Source organism: Oryctolagus cuniculus, chromosome 21 (genome assembly GCF_964237555.1).
Source record: "Oryctolagus cuniculus chromosome 21, mOryCun1.1, whole genome shotgun sequence".
NCBI classification, from domain to species: domain Eukaryota; kingdom Metazoa; phylum Chordata; class Mammalia; order Lagomorpha; family Leporidae; genus Oryctolagus; species Oryctolagus cuniculus.
Window position 1 is genome coordinate 6,507,887 of NC_091452.1, and position 21,448 is coordinate 6,529,334.

Consider the following 21,448-nt stretch of genomic DNA (forward strand, 5'->3'; position numbering starts at 1 on the left):
ATATTTACATCTGCTGGAAAAGTCGGCCCGAGCACGGCCAGGCGTTCAGGCCAACACTCAGCCTCTCCTGGGGGTGCCACAGCCCCCCGTGGCGCCCCCTCCCCACAGTCACAAAGGCCCACAGAGTGAAGGCGGCTGCGACAAGCTCTCGGGAAAGCCGGAGTGAGCCTGGGTGGGTGTGTGGTGCAGCAGTTAAGTCGCCAGTTCAGACGCCGGCATCCTGTACCGGGGACAGTTGAGTCCTGGCCACTCTGCTCCAGTCCAGCTCCCCGCTAATGTGCGTCCTGGGGGGCGGCCGGTGGTGGCCCAGGCAGTGAGGTGGGGTTAAGTTACTGGGTCCTGGCTTCCACCTGGCCCAGCCCTGGCTGTTGTGGGCATTTGAGGAGTGGATCAGAAGATGGGTGATCTCTCTCTCTCTCTCTCTCTCTCTCTCTATATATATATATATATATATATATATATCTTTCAAATAAAATGAAGATAAATAATTTTTTAAAGTAAGAGTGATTCATCCCCATCCTTAGGTATGTCCCTCCTGCCAAGGACAGGGGCTTGGTCTTCGAGGGCCTCCTGGATTAGTGGGGGAGCTAGGTGTGGGTGTTTGATGGACATATTTACGCACCATAAGTTATGAAACTAATGAGTGAGGAGGAAAGGGGCAGAACGACACTGCGGAGGCAGGCTAGGAACCACCGTGAGGGACCCTGCATATCAACCTGAGAAAGGTGACCAACGCAAAATCCCGCAGAGACCAGGCGTGTACACCAGGAAAGCTAGCCAGATGTAATGTAATAGGGAGCGGTGGGGATTGTGGCAAAATGCAGGATTCACTCCCGGCCTGAAGGGGGCAGCCACTCCTGCTCCAGCTGACTGCTCCCATATGGCAGTGACAGCTGCATGGTCAGACCTCCCAGCTTTCTAGAAGTTGCAAATTCAGATTTTTATGCGATGGTCTGGGTTTTTAAAACATGCAGTCCCAAACAAACAATTGGTTTTCCAAGCGGACATGGCCCTGGACCAGGGGGGAGCTCCTGAAGGCGCCTACTGAGAAAGGGCTACGACCCCGTCTGTGCTTCAGAAAAATGCGACTGTAGGACCAGGACTCCAGGGAGCGGGTGAGAGGAAGGGAAGCCCTCAGGAATCCGATTTCCATGGTGCAGGTGGGAGGAGGTCGGGGCCCGCCACAGGACGGGGCAGTGGGGACAGTTTGGGACTGGTCCGGAGCCCAGCCGTGGCAGGAGACTCCTGTCTCATTCCATGTCTGCAAAGCAAACGCGTTCTTTCCACGCGCTCCTCCTCACCCCCACACCCTTTCCTAAACCCAGCCAAAAAGGCACAGGACACACACGTAACCCCTAAGGCCAAAGGACAGGAAAGACAGCCAAGTCCCCGTTCTTCCTGCAGCCCGATTTTACCTGTGATTAGACAGCCTCCTGACCAACTCCCCAGCCCGCATCCGCCGCGGTCCGTGGGCTCGGTACACAAAACAATGAAAAGCACACATGTCCTGGGGTTTGGCCAACGGGGACCTCAGGGCCAAATGCTCCCCACCAAAGCCCCCGCTGAGCGGGGAGCTGGCCCCGCAAGAGGCCACTCCGCGCGCAGACACAGCAGGGGGTCGGGGACCAAGGCGACTCCTGGGAGGATTTTGCTGACACTGGGTGAGCGTGGCCTTGCCAACTGCTCTCCTCCGCAGACCCCCGTGACCTCGGAGGGCCCGGGAAGCTGCCGGGCAGCGCCGGCCCTTTCTGTACCTCCTGCCTGCGCCCCGTGGGACGAGGGAGAGGGGGCCGGGCAGTCAGGCAAAGGTTAGGGGAGGGAAGCAGGGCAGAGGCCCAGGAGGACGGCAGGAAATGTTTGTGTTTCTCCAGCAGGAGGGAGGACAAACACGCTTTCCCCGAGCCCCTGGGCAGCGGCGAGCTGAGCTCCCCGGCACAGGCGGAGTCCGAGGAGCCGAAGCGAGGCTGGGGCTGGAGGCGAGGGCAGCTCTGCGGCTTCGATCTGCCCGGGGCCTGCGGCCACCTTCCAGGGTGACCCCTCGCACGCGACTGCACGCAGTCCCCAGCCTGGGTGGCAGCCTCGGCTGGTGAACTCCCCGGCTGGAGGGCGTTTCTGTCCCGGGCGCAGCGGCAGCATCCACAACCCCACGCCGACCCTGTGCAGAGCCTGCAGCCCAGGGAGCTGGAGTCGGAGAGAGGGCAGCTCCGCTGAGCACCGGTGCCTCTGCGGCACATGGGCCGCTTGCCCTGTGCCCGCCATGGACAACGGGTCGTGCTGTGCCATCGAGGGGGACCCCATCTCCCAGGTGATGCCGCCGCTGCTCGTCCTGGCCTTCGTGCTCGGCGTCCTGGGCAACGGCCTCGCCCTGTGCGGGTTCTGCTTCCACGTGAAGACCTGGAAGCCCAGCACCATCTACCTCTTCAACCTGGCCGTGGCCGACTTCCTCCTCATGGTGTGCCTGCCCTTCCGGACCGACTACTACCGGCGACACCGGCGCTGGGCTTTCGGGGACGTCTGCTGCCGCCTGGTGCTCTTCATGCTGGCCATGAACAGGGCCGGGAGCATCGTCTTCCTCACGGTGGTGGCCGTGGACAGGTACTTCAAGGTGGTCCACCCCCACCACGCGGTGAACGCCATCTCCCGCCGCACCGCGGCTGGCATCGTGTGCGCCCTCTGGGCCTCGGTCCTCGTGGGGACGGTGCACCTGCTGCTGGGGAGTCGCCTGTGCGTGCACGAGGGGGCCGCGTCCTGTGAGAGCTTCATCATGGAGTCGGCCAACGGCTGGCATGACATCATGTTCCAGCTGGAGTTCTTCCTGCCGCTCGCCATCATCCTGTTTTGCTCCGTCCGGATCGTGGGGCGCCTGCGGCAGAGGCAGCAGCTGGCCCGGCAGTCCCGGATGAGGAGGGCCACCTGGTTCATCCTGGTGGTGGTCGTGGTGTTCGTCACCGGCTACCTGCCCAGCGTGTCGGCCCGGCTCTACTTCCTGTGGACGGTGCCCGCCAGCGCCTGCGACGCCTCTGTGCACCTGGCCCTCCACGTCACCCTCAGTCTCACATACATAAACAGCATGCTGGATCCCCTGCTGTACTATTTCTCAAGTCCTTCCTTCCCCAAATTCTATTCCAAGCTCAAAATCCGCAGTCTGAGACCCAAGTGGCCAGGACCCTCCAAGACCCGAGGGCCGGAAGAGATGCCAACTTCCAACCTGTGTGGCGAGGGCTGTGCCAACATGGCCAACAGCTTCCAAAGCCGATGTGACGCCCAGTGGGATCTGCACACGTGCTGAGCGGCAGGGGACAGGCGTTCGCGCTGGTGGCCAGGGGCTTCGGAAGAGGCCACCACCTTTTCTCCGCCGTAACCGCCTGGCTCTGTTGGAAGTGAAAGTCGAGTCACTCTAGCCTCTCGGGAGGTCCCGGCTGATTGCAGTGAGTCGGTCGCATTGACAAGTCCAGGGCAGGGGCTGGGATGTGCGTGGAAGGGAGTCCGTGGGTGTTGGGTGGGGAGTTAGGAGCTGCTCAGTCCGGGTAATTCTAAATGGCGGGGCAAAAAGGTGTGCTTATGGGACCGTGTTCTCACGCTGCGGGGTTTAGGGAACTTAACCCCTTGTGGGTATGTCTTATCCCCTGCCCCGAATTCATCGCTTGCCTTGGAGAACAGAGACTGGCCTAGGCCAGCATGCTTAGTCCAGGCTCAGTGGAAACAGGGGCCCCTCCGGACTCCTCTTCGTCATTGTTTGGACTTCCAGACAGCCCAAGACCAGAGCAAAACAACCCGCTCTGGCCTTTGAGTTCACATTTACTGCAGATCCTTGCATGTTAAAGAAGGCGCAGAGGATATGTTTACCTGCCCTGGTTTTCCCAGGCTGGAGCTGGGAGCTTGAAAAAATCCCGGTTGGCTTCTGGGAGGCGCCAAGCCAGCGCAGTCGCTGCCGTGCTGTTCTGTGGCTGTGGATCAACATCGCCCAGCCCTCCGTCCACTCTGCGGGATTCACTAAGTTCAGAATGCGTCCCTGTTTCCTGCAGGGTCGCTGGCCGGCTCTTGTGGGTCGGCCGTTTCTGGGGTGGCCGAGCAGGGCCCCGCTCTTTCTTACCATGTCGTTTCCTTTTGCGCGTGGTTTTAATTTCCCTGATATGTCCCTGGGGTCCTTAAAACTGGACAACTGTGTGAGGCAGGCTGCCCCTGCCCTGGACCTGGGGGACAGCGTCCTCGCCAGCCTTCTCCCCGGTGTCCGGCCAGGACGCGTGGCAGCGGCTCCCGCTCCTGCACGCAAGCTTCCGCACTTCCCAGTGTGCCGTTTCCAAGCTCTTTGGCCTGATGAGACCCCCGTAGGCTGCTCCCCTGCTTGCTTCCTCAGGGGGCTGTGCGCCCCGCGACAAGAGCTGTGGGCTGTGGTGTAGGGTCAGAGGGGTGGACGCTTGCGTCCCAGCACAACCACTTCCCACATACGCGCTCTCGGAGCCCTTCTTTAACCACTTTCAGCTTCGGGTTGCTGGTTTGGCAGACAAGGGAAACAGTAATTCTGATTCCAAAGGGTGGCGGGGTGGATTCGGCGAACGTGCAACCCTGCAGCATGAGGACTTTGCTTACTGTTACAACCTCCTAGAAGGGCACCTGTACACGGCAGGTGCTTAACGCATGGATTTTTTTTTTATGAATGAATGCGTGAGTCCACGCGGAGCATTGTGCACAGTGGCTGAGAGCGATCGCTCCAGACGATGCTGTATTACATGGACGCATGTTAAACGCAAACAAGAGGGAGCACAGCCTCTCTGGGGCTCAGGGCTCCTACGAGTTGCCCCCTTGTCTCCACCCAAATTCCCTGCTCCCCAGCCGCCAGGAGAGGAGTGAAGACAAGGATTCTTATCAGCCCCCAAAGTCCACACATCTTCCTGATAGGAATCCCCGAAAATAACTCCGCTCAGCTTTCAGTTCTATTCTTAGCTAACATGCTTTTCTGGGCTGCTCCTGTGTTGTTTCATCTTAATAAAAATGGGTTCCAAAAGAAAAGTCTCCGTGTGTCTCTGTTACGAGCCTGACCCAGGGGGTGAAGGCTCCACTATCCCTGCTTGGGGCAGGCTCGCACGCAGGGGTCTCGCCAAGAACCCAGAGAAAGGGGAGTCACAAACAAGCTCAGGCACAGCCTTGCTTCAAAGTTTGCTTCCCCTTTCAAGGTTGCAGAGTGTGACCCGAAAATAAATCTGTAAATCTTATCCAGAGGAGTTCTTCCCGGAGTGCAAGGAGGAAGGGAGAGCTCTGTCGGGGCGGGAAAGCACTGGGTTTGGAGGGAACTGTTTTCTCCTGTTGGGGTGTTTCAGGAAAAGTCACTGGAAAAGAGAAGGGAAGCAGACCAGGCATTCTGCAGGGGCACGTGGGAGACCTAAGGGGCACCCAACGGGAGCGCTGGCCGTGGTGAAAGTGCCGATTCCGCTCCATCCTCAGAAGCGGGTCCCTTGCCTTTTGTCCAGACTGAAATGGCCAGCTAGGCTTGCTTGCAGGGGACCGGCACCCGAGGCACAGGGCACGGGGTTAAGCCGGCAAGGCGGAGCTTGGCCACGCTGTGTGGCAAGGGCTCCAGGAGTTTGCCTTCCAAGTTTTCCCCTTGATCCAAGAGGTTTCCAGTGTGACTCCAGACCCAACCTCACCGGGCAGACGTCAGTGGCTCAGGACGGGCACCGCCGTTGGGAGGGCTCAGGGCAAAGCGCAGACTCGGAGAGAATTTTACCGTGTGACAGCCGAGCTCTCAGGCTGCGCGGGGCGGGGCTGGGCTCCCCGGGAAGGAGGCTCTAAGGTTTACGCATACGCAACTTTAATTATAAATTTGACCTTCATGTGTGGTTTATTCATAACATGCATTTTTTTTATTTTTTGACAGGCAGAGTGGACAGTGAGAGAGAGAGACAGAGAGAAAGGTCTTCCTTTGCCGTTGGTTCACCCTCCAATGGCCACCGCGGCCAGCGCGCTGCAGCCGGCGCATCACGCCGATCCGATGGCAGGAGCCAGGTACCTATCCTGGTCTCCCATGGGGTGCAGGACCCTAGCACCTGGGCCATCCTCCACTGCACTCCCTGGCCACAGCAGAGAGCTGGCCTGGAAGAGGGGCAACCGGGACAGAATCCGGCGCCCCGACCGGGACTAGAACCCGGTGTGCCGGCGCCGCAAGGCGGAGGATTAGCCTAGTGAGCCGCGGCGCCGGCCATAACATGCATTTTTCAGAACATTTCCCCATGAACTTTCTGAAGATCCCTCACATGCATGGATTTCAAAAAGCTTCTATACCAAGATGAGCTCATCCTGCAGTGGGCACTTGGGATGCCGTTTTATTTTCCTTTTTAAAGTAGTGGAGTCAGGGCTGGCGTTGCAGCACAGCAGGTGTAGCCGCTAGTCCTCCATATGCTGCTGCTCCACTTCCAACCCACTCCCTGCTAATGCTCCTGGGCCAGCAGCAGCAGATGCCCCAAGTGCTTGGGCCCCGTCATCCAAGTGGGAGACGGGATGGAGCTCCTGGCGTCGACCTGGCCCAGCACCTGCCGTTGAGACCACCCGAGGAGTGAACCTGTGGATGGACCATCTCTCTCTCTCCCTCTAACTCTGCTTTTCAAATAAATAAATAAATAAATCTGTAAAAAATAAATAAAGTGAAGTGCATTTGTTTTTGGTGTGATGCCCAGGAAGGCTGTGCCTAACTGAGGTCTGTAGAGTTGTGTTTTCTTCTACGAGTTTTGTAGTTTGAGCTTCTGTGGTTAGGTCTGTAATTCACTTTGTGAGCAGTGTAAGGAAAGGGCTCGCTTCTCTTGCTTGTGGTTTCTCTGATCACTCGCGTATCATTTATTACAATGATTGCATTGTTCTGACATGCTTGCTAAAAACCAGCTGACCATAAACCTGCTATCTTGACTAATTCTGGCCTCTGAGAAATCACACTGTTTAGATTACTGTAACTTCGTAGCAAAGTTTTTAAATCAGGAAATGTGAGTTCTCCAATCTTGTTCTTCTTTTTCAAGATTATTTGCTAAATCTGGTTTTTTTTTTTGTTTTGTTTTGAGGGTTATTTATTGATTTATTTGAGGCAGAATTACAGACAGAGGAAGAGACACAGAGAGAGGTCTTCCATCTGCTCTTTCACTCCCCAAATGGCCGCAACAGCCAGAGCTGGGCCGATCTGAAGCCAGGAGCCAGGAGCTTCTTCTGGGTCTTCCGCATGGGTGCAGCAGCCCAAGACTTGGCCCATTTTCCACTGCTTTCCCAGGCCACAGCAGAGAGCTGGATCAGAAGAGGAGCAGTGGGACTAGAATCAGAACCCATATGGGATGCTGGCGCCGCAGGTGGAAGCTTAGCCTAACACGCCACAGCGCTGGACCCTGCTTAGTCTGTTTTGCCTTAGGTTTACATTAAACCCAACATTACATTTTTAAACCCTAAAATATTATTTGTAAAAAGGTTTATTTATTGGCTGGCGCCATGGCTCACTTGGCTAATCCTCCCCCTGCGGCACTGGCACCCTGGGTTCTAGTCCCAGTTGCTCCTCTTCCAGTCCAGCTCTCTGCTGTGGCCTGGGAAGGCAGTGGAGGATGGCCCAAGTGCTTGGGCCCTGCACCCCATGGGAAACCAGGAAACCAGCTCTTGGCTTCAGATTGGCGCAGTGCCGCCCGTAGTGACCATTGGGGGAGTGAACCAACGGAAGGAAGACCTTTCTCTCTGTCTCTCTCTCACTGTCCATAACTCACTCTCTCTCTCTCTCTCTCTCTCACTGTCTAACTCTGCCTGGACAAAAAAATAAAAAAAGATTTATTTATTTATTTGTTTGTTTGTTTTTGGACAGGCAAAGTGGACAGTGAGAGACAGAGAGAAAGGTCTTCCTTTGCCGATGGCTCACCCTGCCAATGGCCGCTGCGGCCAGCACACTGCACTGATCCAAAGCCAGGAGCCAGGTGCTTCTCCTGGTCTCCCATGGGGTGCAGGGCCCAAGCACTTGGGCCATCCTCCACTGCACTCCCGGGCCATAACAGAGAGCTGGCCTGGAAGAGGAGCAACCGGGACAGACTCCGGCGCCCTGACCAGGACTAGAACCTGGGGTGCCGGTGCCAAAGGCAGAGGATTAGCCTATTGAGCCGCGGTGCTGGCCTATTTATTTATTTGAAAGTCACAGTTACAGAAGGAGAGGGAGAGGGAGAGGGAGAGAGATCTTCTATCTGCAATGGCCAGGGCTGGGTCAGGCTGAAGCCAGGAGCAAGGAGCTTTATCCAGGTCTCCCACGTGGGTGCAGGGACCCAAACACTTGGGTCATCTTCTGCTGCTTTCCCAGGACATTAGCAGGGAGCTGGATCAGGAGTGAAGCAGCCAGTACTCAAACCAATGCCCCAAAGAAAACGCAGCAGTTTTACCAGCTACACCACAGCATGACCCCAGCTTCTTGTCCCTCATCAGGAGTCCAACTGTCCCGACTCAGTCAATCCCACTCTGCAGAAGGAAGTCTCCCAAAACAGCTCCCAGGCACTTTACTTCCTGAGACTCCTCCTGTGGGACACGGACTGGCTCTGTGGACCGCCCATCCACTCGGGTGTGGTGGAGGTGATGTTCTGGGATTTCTGAGCCCAACCACTAAGGTTCCCTGTGTGCTGTTGGGACTTTTGGGTAGTCCATGTATGAAATCTCGCCTGCTCTATGAAAAGAACATGTGAACACAGAGAGGCCATGGGGAAAGGCATAGGACCATATGGAGAGAGAAAGAGACAGACAGACAGACAGACAGACTCGGGTGTCCTAGCGTCCTGCTGGCCATCCCAACAAGTATAGTTCAGCGGCCATCTGAAAGCCTGCAAATAAGAACCGCCCAGCTAAGCCCAGCCCACCCAGAGATCCACCAGATAACACAACAGTGCAGTTTTAAGCCACTAATCTCAGTTGTGTTCCAAGACATGAAATAGTTAATTACTTAGTCTCTCTTAGCCTTGGTTTTCCAGTCTGTAAAATGGGGATTATGGTAGCCCATCTCTCGCAGGGTTTTTGTGAGGGTTAAATGAGGTCACATAGGCAAATCTCCACATTCCATGTCTGGCACACAGCAAACAGTTGAAAAATGATAGCTGGTGCTATTTTTAGAATTTCTATTTACTTATTTATATTTATTTGAAAGAGAGAGAGAGAGAGCGAGAGAGAGCTATCTTTCCATGATGGTTCACTCTCCAAATAGCCACAGCAGCCAGGGCTGGGTCAAGCTGAAGCCAGGAGCCAGGAACTCAATTTGGGTTTCCCACATGAGTGGCGGGGACCAAGCACTAGGGCCATTACCCACTGCCTGTCAGGTTGAGCAATAGCAGTAAGCTAGATTGGAAGAAAGCCAGGGCTCCAACCCAGGCACTCCAGGGCAGGATGTGGGAGTCCACCTCTGGAATTACTTCTTAATTTTAAGAAACAGTTCAGTCCATTTCAGTCAGTGGTGCACATTCAGGCTGTCTTAAGACAGGTAACCAGATATGGTGACCCAAGTTCATGGAGAGAGTCATCAATTTTAAGTGGAATTTCCACCACACTCTGCGCTCTCGAAATGATTCATTATAACAAGTTTCTGTGCAACTCATGCACTAATAATAATAATAATAAAAGGCAGGAGCAAGAAGAAACACGCCTGCGGCACCGCAGGGAGCCTGGAAATTCCACAGCAGGCACCCTAGTCCACGGAGGCCGGAACTGACGGTCTGTCTGAGCAGCTGTGAACTTTGGTGCGAGCTGGATGCCCGCCTGGGGCAGGCCGCGGGCTGAGGAGGTTCACAGCCGCTGTGTCCAAACGTGACGCCGTCTACTGTCCTGCTTTGCTCATCGCAGCCATCGCTGCCGCTCAGACACCACCACACACGGTAGAAAATCCCAAAACCCAGGGAGGGTGGGGCCCTCCCAGATTCCAGCTCCCAGGAGTCACTGCTCTTAACAGGTTTTCCTGACAGTGAGTAGTGATGCTTCCCGAGTCCCAGCAGCAGGGACAGAGAACAAATGCCCGTCACTGCAGCAAGCCTGGGTCCAGGGCCGCCTGACGGACAAGGCACGCACACAGGACGAGCAGCGCGCACCTGCACATCGCGGCCAGCGACGCCGGCATGGAAGTCGGTGGTGCACTGAAATCCAGCCTCTGCCCTCATGAGCTGGGGGGCCTTCAACACACGACCCACCTCTGTGAGTTTCACTTTCTGCATTTTGACATCAGAATCAGTAACAGTCCCTCCCTCGTAGGCTGTGGTCAGGATGAAACAGGTGCATGGATGCAAAGCACCGAGCCTGGGCTCCAGCCTATTGCAAGTTCTCTGTACCACAGGTGCCAGCATCATCTTCACCACCATCGTCATCGTCAAGTATCCCCGGATGCGGAGGAGTCTGATATTAAGTCATCCTGACTCTTGCTTACTATGAAGGGTCCATGATCCCCTTTTATGGCATCCAAGTATGCAACTGAACTCTCCTAATCAAAGCAGGAGTATCACTGGGGCCTGCGTTGGGGCACAGTGAGCTGAGACGCTGCTACTGGTGCCGCCATACCCATATGGGTGCTGGTTCCAAGTCCCGGCTGCTCCACTTTCAATCCAGCTCCCTGCTATTGTAGCTGGGAAAGCAGCGGAAGATGGCCCAAGGGCCTGGGCCCCTGCCACCCACATGGGAGACCCAGTTGGAGTTCCAGGCTCCTAGCTTCTGCCTGGCCCAGCGCCAGCCAGTGTGGCCATTTGGGGAGTGAACCAGCGGATGGAAGACCTCACTCTCTCTCTGTCTCTCCCTCTCTCCCTGTAACTCTGCCTTCCAAATAAATAAACAAATCTTTAAAAAAAATGTAGAAGGACAGCAAGAATTTGTAAGACAGAAATAACCAAGTAGCAATGTTCTGCAGGGTGACACTTAAATACACTGGAAAGCAAAGGGTGTCCCGCTGAGATCCCTTTGTTCAAGATTAACTTTACGAAAACAGGAGTTTTAAAATATCACGCAGGCCGGCGCCGCGGCTCACTAGGCTAATCCTCCGCCTAGTGGCGCCGGCACACCGGGTTCTAGTCCCGGTCGGGGCGCCGGATTCTGTCCCAGTTGCCCCTCTTCCAGGCCAGCCCTCTGCTGTGGCCAGGGAGTGCAGTGGAGGATGGCCCAGGTGCTTGGGCCCTGCACCCCATGGGAGACCAGGAAAAGCACCTGGCTCCTGGCTCCTGCCATCGGATCAGCGCGGTGCGCCGGCTGCAGCGCGCCGGCCGCGGCAGCCATTGGAGGGTGAACCAACGGCAAAGGAAGACCTTTCTCTCTGTCTCTCTCTCTCACTGTCCACTCTGCCTGTAAAAAAAAAAAAAAAAAAAAAAAAAAAAAAAAAAAAAAAAAATCACGCACTGACTGGAGGAGGCTGTGCCTATGCGGGGGCGGGGTACAAAGGAGCTGCCTTTACCTTCTGCTCAATTCTGCCGTGAAGCTAAACCTGGTCTAAAACAGAACGTCGCTCATTAAGAAAAACACCTCCTTGAAGATCAGTGACTCAGCTGAGCACAGAGGTGGTGAGACTGACAGACAAAAGACACAGTTGCTTTCACAGACCGTGGGCAACTCAAATCGGGCTCAGATTTGCAAACATCTCACCAAAGCTTACGCTCTCCAGTAGCATTTTTTTCCCCTAACTAGATCATCGCTGTAGGGTGCTGGTGCGGAAAATGCTACATCCATTTGGAGGTAACACAGGACAAGTGCTGCTCACGTTCCACTCGTCCGTGCTCGTAAAATGGGCAATTACCGCCCTCTCAGCCTTTTCAAGAGGTCGCAGGCAGGGCTGGCGCTTGTTGTATGGGCAGAGCCGCTGCCTGCAACGCTGGCATCCCGTATGGGCGCGGTTTCAAGTCCTGGCTGCTCCACTTCCGATCCAGCTCCCCACTAATGGCCTGGGGAAGCAGTGGCAGATGGTCTAAGTGCTTGAGCCCCTGCACCTAAGTGGGAGACCCGGATGAAGCTCCTGGCTCCTGACTTCAGCCTCACCCAGCTATAGTCATTAAGGGCATTTGGGAAGTGAACCAAAGTGGATGGAAGATATCTCTCTTTCTCTCTCTCTCTCTCTCCCCCCTCTCTCTCTGTAACTCTGCCTTTCAAATAGATAAATACATAAAATCTTAAAAAGCAAACAAGGAATCATTCGCATGCTACTGGCTCTGAAGTCAGGAGTGCACGCTAACGTTCCACGCTGATCCTCCGTGCATCTGAGTTTAGCGCTTCTGCTGAACGGCCGTGGAGCCCCGGGAGCCCCGTCCACAATTCCGGCTGCTGCTGTTGTTTTTTCGATTGTGCAAGCCAAGCAAGTGACAGCGAGTGGCCTCTCCCGCGCCAAGTGCCTGGTCAGGAGACGGGCCAGCCAGCTCTCTCGCAGGGGGTGCCCTGCAGGTATCAGTGGCAGGTGACAGTCGGCTTGCCCGAACTCACCCTTTACATCCAGGGCATTTTCTGGGTTCCCGTCTGCCCAGGGGATTTTTATTACTTGTTTATGCAAACAGCAGGTTGCATAAGAGCCTCGCTGCCTTTTTTTTTTTTTTTTTTTAAAGCGATTTCGTAGCTTCCTGGTAACCATTCAGTCATCTATTACAACACCCTGACATGACATAAAGGCGAGCCTGAGCCGCGGGCTCCCCACACAGACGCACACCTCCTTCCCAGGCGAGGCGCTCCTGCGCGGCCCCAGTCTGGTCTCCCCATGAACCAGCACCGCCCGCAGAGCCATTTTCTGGAGATAGACAAGAAGAACTGCTGCGTGTTCCGAGATGACTTCATCGCCAACGTGCTGCCGCCCGTGCTGGGGCTGGAGTTCGTGTTCGGGCTGCTGGGCAATGGCCTCGCCTTGTGGATTTTCTGCTTCCACCTCAAGTCCTGGAAATCCAGCCGGATTTTCCTGTTCAACCTGGCCGTGGCTGACTTCCTCCTGATCATTTGCCTGCCCTTCCTGACGGACAACTATATGAGGAAGTGGGATTGGAGGTTCGGGGACATCCCATGCCGGCTGATGCTCTTCATGCTGGCCATGAACCGCCAGGGCAGCATCATCTTCCTCACGGTGGTCGCCGTGGACAGGTACTTCCGGGTGGTCCACCCTCACCACGCCCTGAACAAGATCTCCAACCGGACAGCGGCCGCCATCTCCTGCCTGCTGTGGGGCGTCACCATCGGCCTGACGGTCCACCTCCTGCGCAAAAGGATGCTGACCCAGAACGGCCCGGCCAATCTGTGCAGCAGCTTCAGCATCTGCAACACCTTCCGGTGGCACGACGCCATGTTCCTTCTGGAGTTCTTCCTGCCCCTCGCCATCATCCTCTTCTGCTCGGCCCGGATCGTCTGGAGCCTGCGGCAGAGGCAGATGGACAGGCACGTCAAGATCAAGAGGGCCATCAACTTCATCATGGTGGTGGCCGTGGTCTTCATCATCTGCTTCCTGCCCAGCGTGGCCGTGCGGATGCGTATCTTCTGGCTCCTGCGCACGGCGGGGACGCAGGACTGTGATGTGTACCGCTCCGTCGACCTGGCCTTCTTCATCACCCTCAGCTTCACCTATATGAACAGCATGCTGGACCCCCTGGTCTACTACTTCTCCAGCCCCTCGTTCCCCAACTTCTTCTCCGCGCTCATCAACCGCTGCCTCCGGAGGAGCCCAGCAGGTGAGCCGGAGAACAACAGGAGCACCAGCGTGGAGCTCACTGGGGACCCGAGCACCACTCGGAGCGCTCCGGACGCGCTAGTGGCCGAGCCCAACGGGCCACGGAGCCCCTCCTACCTGGTCCCAAATCCTCGTTAGACGGTGGTTCCGAGGAAGGAGACTGTCGGCAAGAAGCGAGGTCTCTGGGGAGACCCGGGGCTGGCGCACAGGGCGCTGTGGCTGGACTTGGCTTGAGGCTTGCTGCAGCTTCCACCTTCAGAGACTGGGATTTGGAGAGACGGCGTGGTCCTGTGGGCAGTGTGGTTGTAAGATTCAGCCACAGACATCGTGAGGGAACAGATGGCAAACTTCTGGGCATCTGCAACCGCTGCTCAGTCTCTGATCCCTGCAGCACTGGAGATGGGCGAACTGTCCAGGTCTCTGTTGGGCAGAGCTGGAGCCCCACGGCTGCCCCTGGGGGTCTGTGGCTTGTCGGCCTCCTTCCTTCGCCTGCCTGAGATGTGGATGGTTCTCAGCTCGTGGGGTGACGCCTCGCCTGTGTGTGAGCTCCAGCAGAGGCAAAGAGTGCTAACAGACTGGAAGGGACGGACGTGGCTCCTGGTAGAAGCCCAGGGCATCACGAAACAAGCCCTTAGGTCACCTCACACTTTAGTAGACGCGGAGCAGGCAAAGGGACTCATACATTTTGCATATATCTGAGTTTCCAGCTGTGGTGACAAGGGGATTAGCCCCAGGAGGGACCGAGCCAAACAGTGTTATTAGGGGAAAGGAAATGGTCTTTGTGCTGCAGCCAGGCAGGGATCCGGCTCCTCGGATCCATTCCTCTCCGTGTACACTAACGTGAGCGCTGAGCAGTTCAAAGGCTTCGGGACGAAAGCTGCTTCTGTTTGCTTAGGTCATTCACAGGGAGCCACTCCCGGGTGCCGGGGGCAAGGTTCCTTCTGGCTCACTTGCTTGTGTTTCTGTATTTAAAAGAAATTGACCATTTCAATAAATTTTGATAGGAGACGCAGTCTGGCATTGTGTTTGTCTGGGTTACGGTTCACAGACAGATTTCTAATTTAGGCGCAGACCTTCTTGGGTGGTTAACTCTGTCCTGGCAGAAAAATTCTGTGCACTGGAAAGCAAGACAAGGACTGGGGTGCCGGCGGCGTGGCGAGAGATTGACCCAGAAATCACGCTTGGCGTCCGGCCGAGGATGGAGAGGGGCTGGGACACCTGAGAGCCATCTAACGTGGAGGGGCGCCCGGGCAAGGTTCCAGGAGGAGTTCACGTTCTAGCTGGAGTTTTGTGAGCCCTGCTGTTAGCGTTTGTGTGTTAAGGAAGGGATCGGATCAGACTCCAGTCTTCTGCAGGAGGCGGAAGAGTTTCCTGCAGGGCCTTTTCAGTTCCCAGTTCCGAGACAGAAAGGAGATGTTCTGGTTTGAGTCCTGATCCGCCCAAGTTTCTGTTACGCTTTCATTTCCATCTGCTGTCCCGCCTTCACAGCTTGAGCGAGATGAGCGAGATGAGGCTTGCTCCAGCCTCCGCGCCTGGACACAGATAAGGAACTTAACTATTCAGACGCCCAGTCCCAGGAAGGACGCATTCCTGGATTTCTCAAGACCCGCGTGTCTGCAGCACCCAGCAACGCCCAGCGTGAGAAAGTCAAAAGCGGGCACCGCCTTCTTGGGAGGGGACGGAGGAACTGAGCTCGGTGGGGCCCCCGGCTGCTCGCCCCGGGAAGCCTGGCTGTGAAACCCCAGGGCTTTGCAGGGACCGGGCGGCTTGCAGCATTGTGAATTCAGGTCTCATCCATTCACTCATTCAGGCCCCATTGGTGTCCGCGTCTTCATCACCGACTCCGCGCCTGGGTGGTGGCCCTGGAGCGAGGACCGAGGCAGTCTGGGTCTCCTTTGGACTCAAGTTCAAGGTTGAGGGGGAGATGGCAACAAAGCAAACACGGATGTAAAGGGAATGGGATAAGGGGCTCCGGGGAACGTGGAGACACAGCAGGGTGAGTGGGAGGAAGAGTAGCCGGAGCTGGGATGCATGGGGAGGCCTCTCTGAGGAGGTGACTTCAGGGTGAGCCATGAATGACAAGACAGAGCAAGCCACGCAAGCGTTACGGGAAGGGGGCGGCACGCCACGTGGGCATCAGTTCAAGTCCCAGCTGCTCCATTTCCGATCCAGCTCCCTGCTAATGTGCCTGGGAAAGCAGCCGGAGGGTGGTCCAGGTGCTTGGGTTCCTGCACCCATATGGGAGACCCATTAGACACTCCTGGCTTCAGATCGGCCCATATCTGGCTGTTGTGGCCTCTGCCTTTCAAATAAACAAACAAAGATTTTTTAAAAATATCAGAAGGACACGCTAGGCAGAGGGAACAGGGAGTGCGTAGGCCCTGGGGTGAGAAGTGACTGGGGTGTACGAGCATACTGGTTTCCTGTGGCTGCCTTAACAGGTACCCTGATATTGGACAGCTTAAAACAATATAAATCTGTGTTCATTGTTCTGGAGGGCAGAAGTCCAAAGCCAATGTGTCAGCTGGGGCTGCCCCTCCTGGAGGCTCCGCCCGACTCCACAGCTGGAGGTTGCCGGCAGCCCCGTGTTCCTTGGGCACAGACTCATCCCCCATCTCTGCCTGCATTTGCACGTGGCCTTCTCCTGGTGCCCTGTGCCTTCTCTGCAGTCCCGAGGACACTTGGCACTGGCTCTCCCCCCGAGAGTCTGCCTCTAGCTACACCTGCAGAGGCCCTCGTTCCAGTGAGGTCACGTTCTAAGGCTCAGGGTGAACCTGCCTTGGGGAGCCACACTCCAATCGCCTGTAATGAGGAAGACAGAGTCAGAGCAGCTGGCGCTGTGGGCAGGCGGTGGCTGCACCCTGAGCAAAGCAGAGATGAGACAAAGATCCTCTTAGCCCGAGCAGAGAGTTTCCAAAGAGAATGCCACCTTTATTTTCTTCAAAACAAAACAAGCACGCGTGGGCCCAAGCATTGTGACACAGTAGTCGAGAGGCCACTGGGAAGCCCACAGATGGGAGTGCCTGGCTTTGGGGCCCGACTCCACTCATGACCCAGCTTCCTGCTAATGTGTGCCCTGGGAGGCAGCAGGTGATGGTCCAAGTTCTTCTTTCCCTGTCACCTACATGGGAAACCGAGGCTGGGTTCCTGGCTCTTGCCTTCGGCCTGGTCCACTCCCAGCTGTTGCAGACATTTAGGGAGTAAACCAATGGATGGAAGATTCTCACTTACTCGCTCTCTTTTTCTCTCTCTGTCACTCAACAGAGAAAAATAAATAAAACTTGAAAAAAGAGAAAACTGTGTGCATTTGTGTATTCACGCAAAGAACAGGAGCCTTAAAGTGGGTTGTACCTTTCTGGACTTTTCCTTACTTTTAGATCATCAACATTCATTCCAGTGAGCTTGTCTTAGAGTTAGGTATGCTGCTTTAAAGATGGCACAGCAGGTAAAGCCTCCGCCTACGATGCTTGCGTCCCGTCTAGGCGTCAGTTCACGTCCCAGCTGTTCCACTTCCAACCCATCTCCCTGCAAATGGCCTGGGAAAAGCAGCAGAAGATGACCCAAATGCTTGGGCCCCTGCCACCCATGTAGGAGACCCAGAAGAAGCTCCTGGCTCCTGGCTCCAGCCCTGGCTGTTGCAGCCATCTGGGGAGTGAACCAGAGGATGGAAGATCCCTCTCTCTGTGTGTATCTAATTCTTTCAAAATAAATAAATAAATCTTTAACAAAATTAAATAAAAATTAAGTCTCATTTAGTCATGTTCCTGTAAAATAAGAACACCATCATCAGCAACGGTTACTACGAGAGTGCGTCCTCAGATATGGCTGCTCCCTGTGCAGGGCAACGCTGCTGTCAGTCTCAAATGCAAACAAGTGGGCTGTATGTACTGGCGCAGTGTTGGAAGCTCTCAGTCTCAAACTTCAGCGGTGTGCATGTGTGTGTGTGTGTGTGTGAGAGAGAGAGAGAGAGAGAGAGAGAGAGAGAAGAGACATATGCGTGCATGTGCATGAAAGAGTGGCTATAACTATTCACGCATTCATTTTTCTATGGCTCCTTTTACACCCATCTTACACCTCTTTCTTGCTTTTGCGGGGTGCCAGGTCATGAGTCCTTCCCCGCGGTGCAAGCTGGGATTTTCTTTTAGCTGCTCTCCATCTCTTCTGAACCTTAAGAGACCATCCCTGGGTCCAGAACCAGAACCAGAACCAGGGGTGGAAGGCCGTGTCGGTTCTGACTCCATGAGCTCCCTCGCTCTCACTCTCCAGATTCAACTGCCTGTTTGCTCCCTGGGTCCCTTGCTTGAGGACGGGGTCTGCACAGCCCCCGCCAATCTGGAGCGGATGCATCACACAGGTCCTCCCTACGCCTTTTGGTTTAATTTTCAAAATACTTCCTGATGACGATCTGGGCATCAGCTGGCTCTGCCGATTACGACAGGCGCTGTCTTCACAGACGCCGGGAGCCTCTGACCCCGTCTCCCGGCTGGGCTTCTGCAATCAGAGGCTCAGCCGAGGAACCGGCTCTCTGTGGCCCTCGGCTCAGGGTCGCACTTGGTGGAGGCGCTGAGCGCTGGCGGTGGAGCACCTGCCGGGCCACCGATCATCGCCTGCTCATCCGTCCTTAGCTCATACCCACGACTTCTCCCAGCTGCACCTGCACCGTGCCCGAGACTCTTCCACGGTTTGGGCTGGGGCTGTGCGTGTTACTGACAAACTTCCTGAGACAGAAATTCATGTTTTGGTTGTGTCTTGTTTTCTCGGTGTAGTGAGAAGTTCCCAAGGACTGAAGGGACACACTTCAGATTGGTTCAAGTGAAAAAAAAATCAAAGATAGGGAGAGAGGAAAGGTGCTGGGGGGAAGACTGGTTCCCACGGAAACTAAGAATCAAACTATGAGGCTTGGGGCTGGCACTGTGGCACAGCAGGAAAAGCCTAGGCCTGTGACGTAAGGATCCCATATGGGCAACGGTTTGAGTCCCGCTTGCTTCACTTCCAATCCAGCTCTCCGCTGTGGCCTGGGGAAAGTATAGGAAGATGGTTCAAGTGCTTGGGCCCCTGCATCCACGTGGGAGACCCGGAGGAGGCTCCTGACTTCAGCCTGGCCCTGAGCTGGCGGCCAGCTGGGGAGTGAACCAGTGGATAAAGATCTCTCTCTTTCTCTCTAGCTCTTTCAGATAAATAAACAACTCTTTTTAAAAAAGTAAAATAATACAAAAAATAAAAACAAGAAAACCATGCGGCCACTTCTAAGAGCTTGTGGAACAATGCGAGTAGACGATGAGTTTATTTTGGTGCAAAACCGTTTTGGGGCGCAGGCGTGGTCTTCGCATGACAGGCCTTCCCACGGACTTCCGGAAGCTCGCAGGCGTGGGCAGCGCCAGGCGGCCGGCCCAGGACCCTTCACCCAGCTCTGAGCTCTGACTCAGCTTCCCAACGCCTGACTCTCAGGCTCAGAATCACATGAGAGGCGGCAGTAGCTCCCACGTCACTCTGGACGGGAGGGTCGTGAAGACGCGGTCACAGTGCAGCCAGGAAAAGGCCTTACGTAGACACACGTGCGTCTGGTTTTCCCGTTGAACGGGGCGTCCCTGGGAATGGGGCACACTTTCTCCAGCCACAGCAAGCGTTCTGGGGGTAGCTGGGCAGGCTCCCCTCATCTGGGTGGCTATGGGCAGGGCTTTGTGGATCGCATGCTGTCTTCATGTTGTCTTCATGTTGGGGCGAGTGGGGGCAGAACAGCGGGGGAGTGACGGGCAGGAGCAGTCCAGCCCCTTGGCCCAAGCATTCTCAGGAAGGCTCTCTCTGAGCCAAAGCCGTTCTCTCTGCCAGGGTTCTCTCTCCATTCCACAAGCACGTTCGGGCTTTCGGCAAAGTGGATCACAATTCTCTTGCTTCTGATTCTTGCCCTGTGACAAGAGCGTGGTCCTGCAGGCTATGAGTCCTGATGGAGTTCAGACAGCTGTTTCATGTAGGCAACGTTTGTATCCACTTTTGGATGCAGGTTCTTGCCTCCCACAGATAGAAATCGTGAGCCGAGACTGGTATGGCGAGCACACAGGAACAGAGCTAATTGGGTAGTGAGGGAATGAACATGTAGTCACCTGTAAGTGTGGGCCGCCCCACAAAGAGAAATACCCCACATGAAAGAATCGTCCATAAGTGAGAGAGAAAAGAAAAACGGTAAACGGTACCTGTGATTGGGAAGGTCTGTCCGAGACCACTGTGGATGGAAGAGCACACATGGGAGCTGCCCGCTGCACGGCGCAAAAGGACTCTCCTGCCTTCCAACTCTTTTTATAAGGAAGGGGGTGGTACCCCGTTGGATACTCAAACAGAATGGAGTCTTAGGGTGTGCCTTGGTCCCGGATGCAACAGGAGCATCCTGGGAAGGTGGGCAGGGCGAACCCACTTTATTTATTTATTATTTTTTACAGGCAGAGTTAGACAGTGAGAGAGAGACAGAGAGAAAGGTCTTCCTTCCGTTGGTTCACTCCCCAAATGGCCCCTACGGCTGGAGCTACACCGATCTGAAACCAGGAGCCAGGTGCTTCTTCCTGCAAACCCACTTTAAATAGATGGCATCAGTTACATAGTCAGCGCCATTTCGCGGGGACACATGAGTTCCAGCTCGCCTAAACTTCAGCTAGGTACACCACTTCCCGTGCACCTCCCCAGGTGTCTCTGGAGCCTCCCCAAGTCCTTCCTTTAGGAGGCCTCCCTGGAGAATCAAAGCCTCTGTGACCCTATGTATCATTTAGTAAACTCAGGGCAAAGACAGGCTCTTCAGCAGACCTAGCTGAAGTGGGCCGCTGGCCCGAAGCTTGCTCTGTTCCCCGTTTCTTGCCTTCTATGATGGGAGAAACGTTGCCGTTTTGCAGCCAGGAATGGATGCTCTTTGGGCTCACGAGTGCCACTTGGCTGTACTGTGTCTTCAGGGACAGGAGCTGCCGGTGGCATGAGCGGCGCCAAGGCCTGCCCCGTAGTCTACAATCCCACGGCCCAGGGGAAAGTCACGTGCTTCTGGGCTCTGAGCAAACACTGATTTGCTCGGCGCTCTGGTCACACCCGGGTGGACCTCGCGCCATTAATAGGCACTGGGGCGGGATGTGAGGCGCTCAGCGCAGCTGTGCAGAGATCAGCTCACCAACTGACGGGTCGGGCTGGGACACAGCTGGTTCTTCTCTGCACATCTGCACGACACGTACTACGATGCAGGGGAGGAAAATGGCACTAACTGCTTTGTGAAGCAACGTGAACGCAGTGAGGCACCCACAGAGGGAGGCGGGCTCCTCATCACCATCACCGTCACCGTCGATCACCGGCTGCGGCCTCTGTCAGACAGTTGCAAAAGGTTTCGAGTGGATGACCTCATTCAGTGCTTTCGACAGCCTCCCAGGACAGGTGCTGCCTCCTGGTTGTTAGATAAGGGAGCGGAGGCCCAGCCAGCGTGAATAACTTGGCCAAGCTCAGACAGCTGGTAATGAGGACGCAGGAGAACAGTCTCGGGCATTCCTACTCCAGAGTCGTTGCTTCTGAAGTCCCAAGGCGTGAGCAACTCGAGCTGGAAACAGTGAAACCTCGGCCCGGCTGGGTCAGTGTTCCCAGAACCCCCAGGCTGCCTGACCGAGGCTGGGGTCGGTGTTCCCAGAACCCCCCAGGCTGCCTGCAGAGGTCCTCGGGCCCCTCCCAGGCCCGGCTGGGGTCGGTGTTCCCAGAACCCCCCAGGCTGCCTGACCGAGGTCCTCAGGCCCCTCCCAGGCCCGGCTGGGGTCGGTGTTCCCGGAACCCCCCAGGCTGCCT

General features: G+C 55.7%; 2 protein-coding genes across 2 annotated transcripts; both read left to right on the forward strand.

Annotated features, from left to right (window-relative positions):
* The first annotated feature begins 1,613 nt into the window (after positions 1–1,613).
* On the forward strand, positions 1,614–5,010 carry HCAR1 (hydroxycarboxylic acid receptor 1). The gene has a single exon (XM_008250523.4). It carries the CDS (start codon positions 2,258–2,260, stop codon positions 3,287–3,289), a length of 1,032 nt encoding a protein of 343 aa, XP_008248745.2. The 5' UTR covers positions 1,614–2,257; the 3' UTR covers positions 3,290–5,010.
* A 7,517-nt stretch (positions 5,011–12,527) lies between these two features.
* On the forward strand, positions 12,528–14,660 carry HCAR2 (hydroxycarboxylic acid receptor 2). The gene has a single exon (XM_002722739.5). It carries the CDS (start codon positions 12,695–12,697, stop codon positions 13,784–13,786), a length of 1,092 nt encoding a protein of 363 aa, XP_002722785.2. The 5' UTR covers positions 12,528–12,694; the 3' UTR covers positions 13,787–14,660.
* Positions 14,661–21,448: the final 6,788 nt, after the last annotated feature.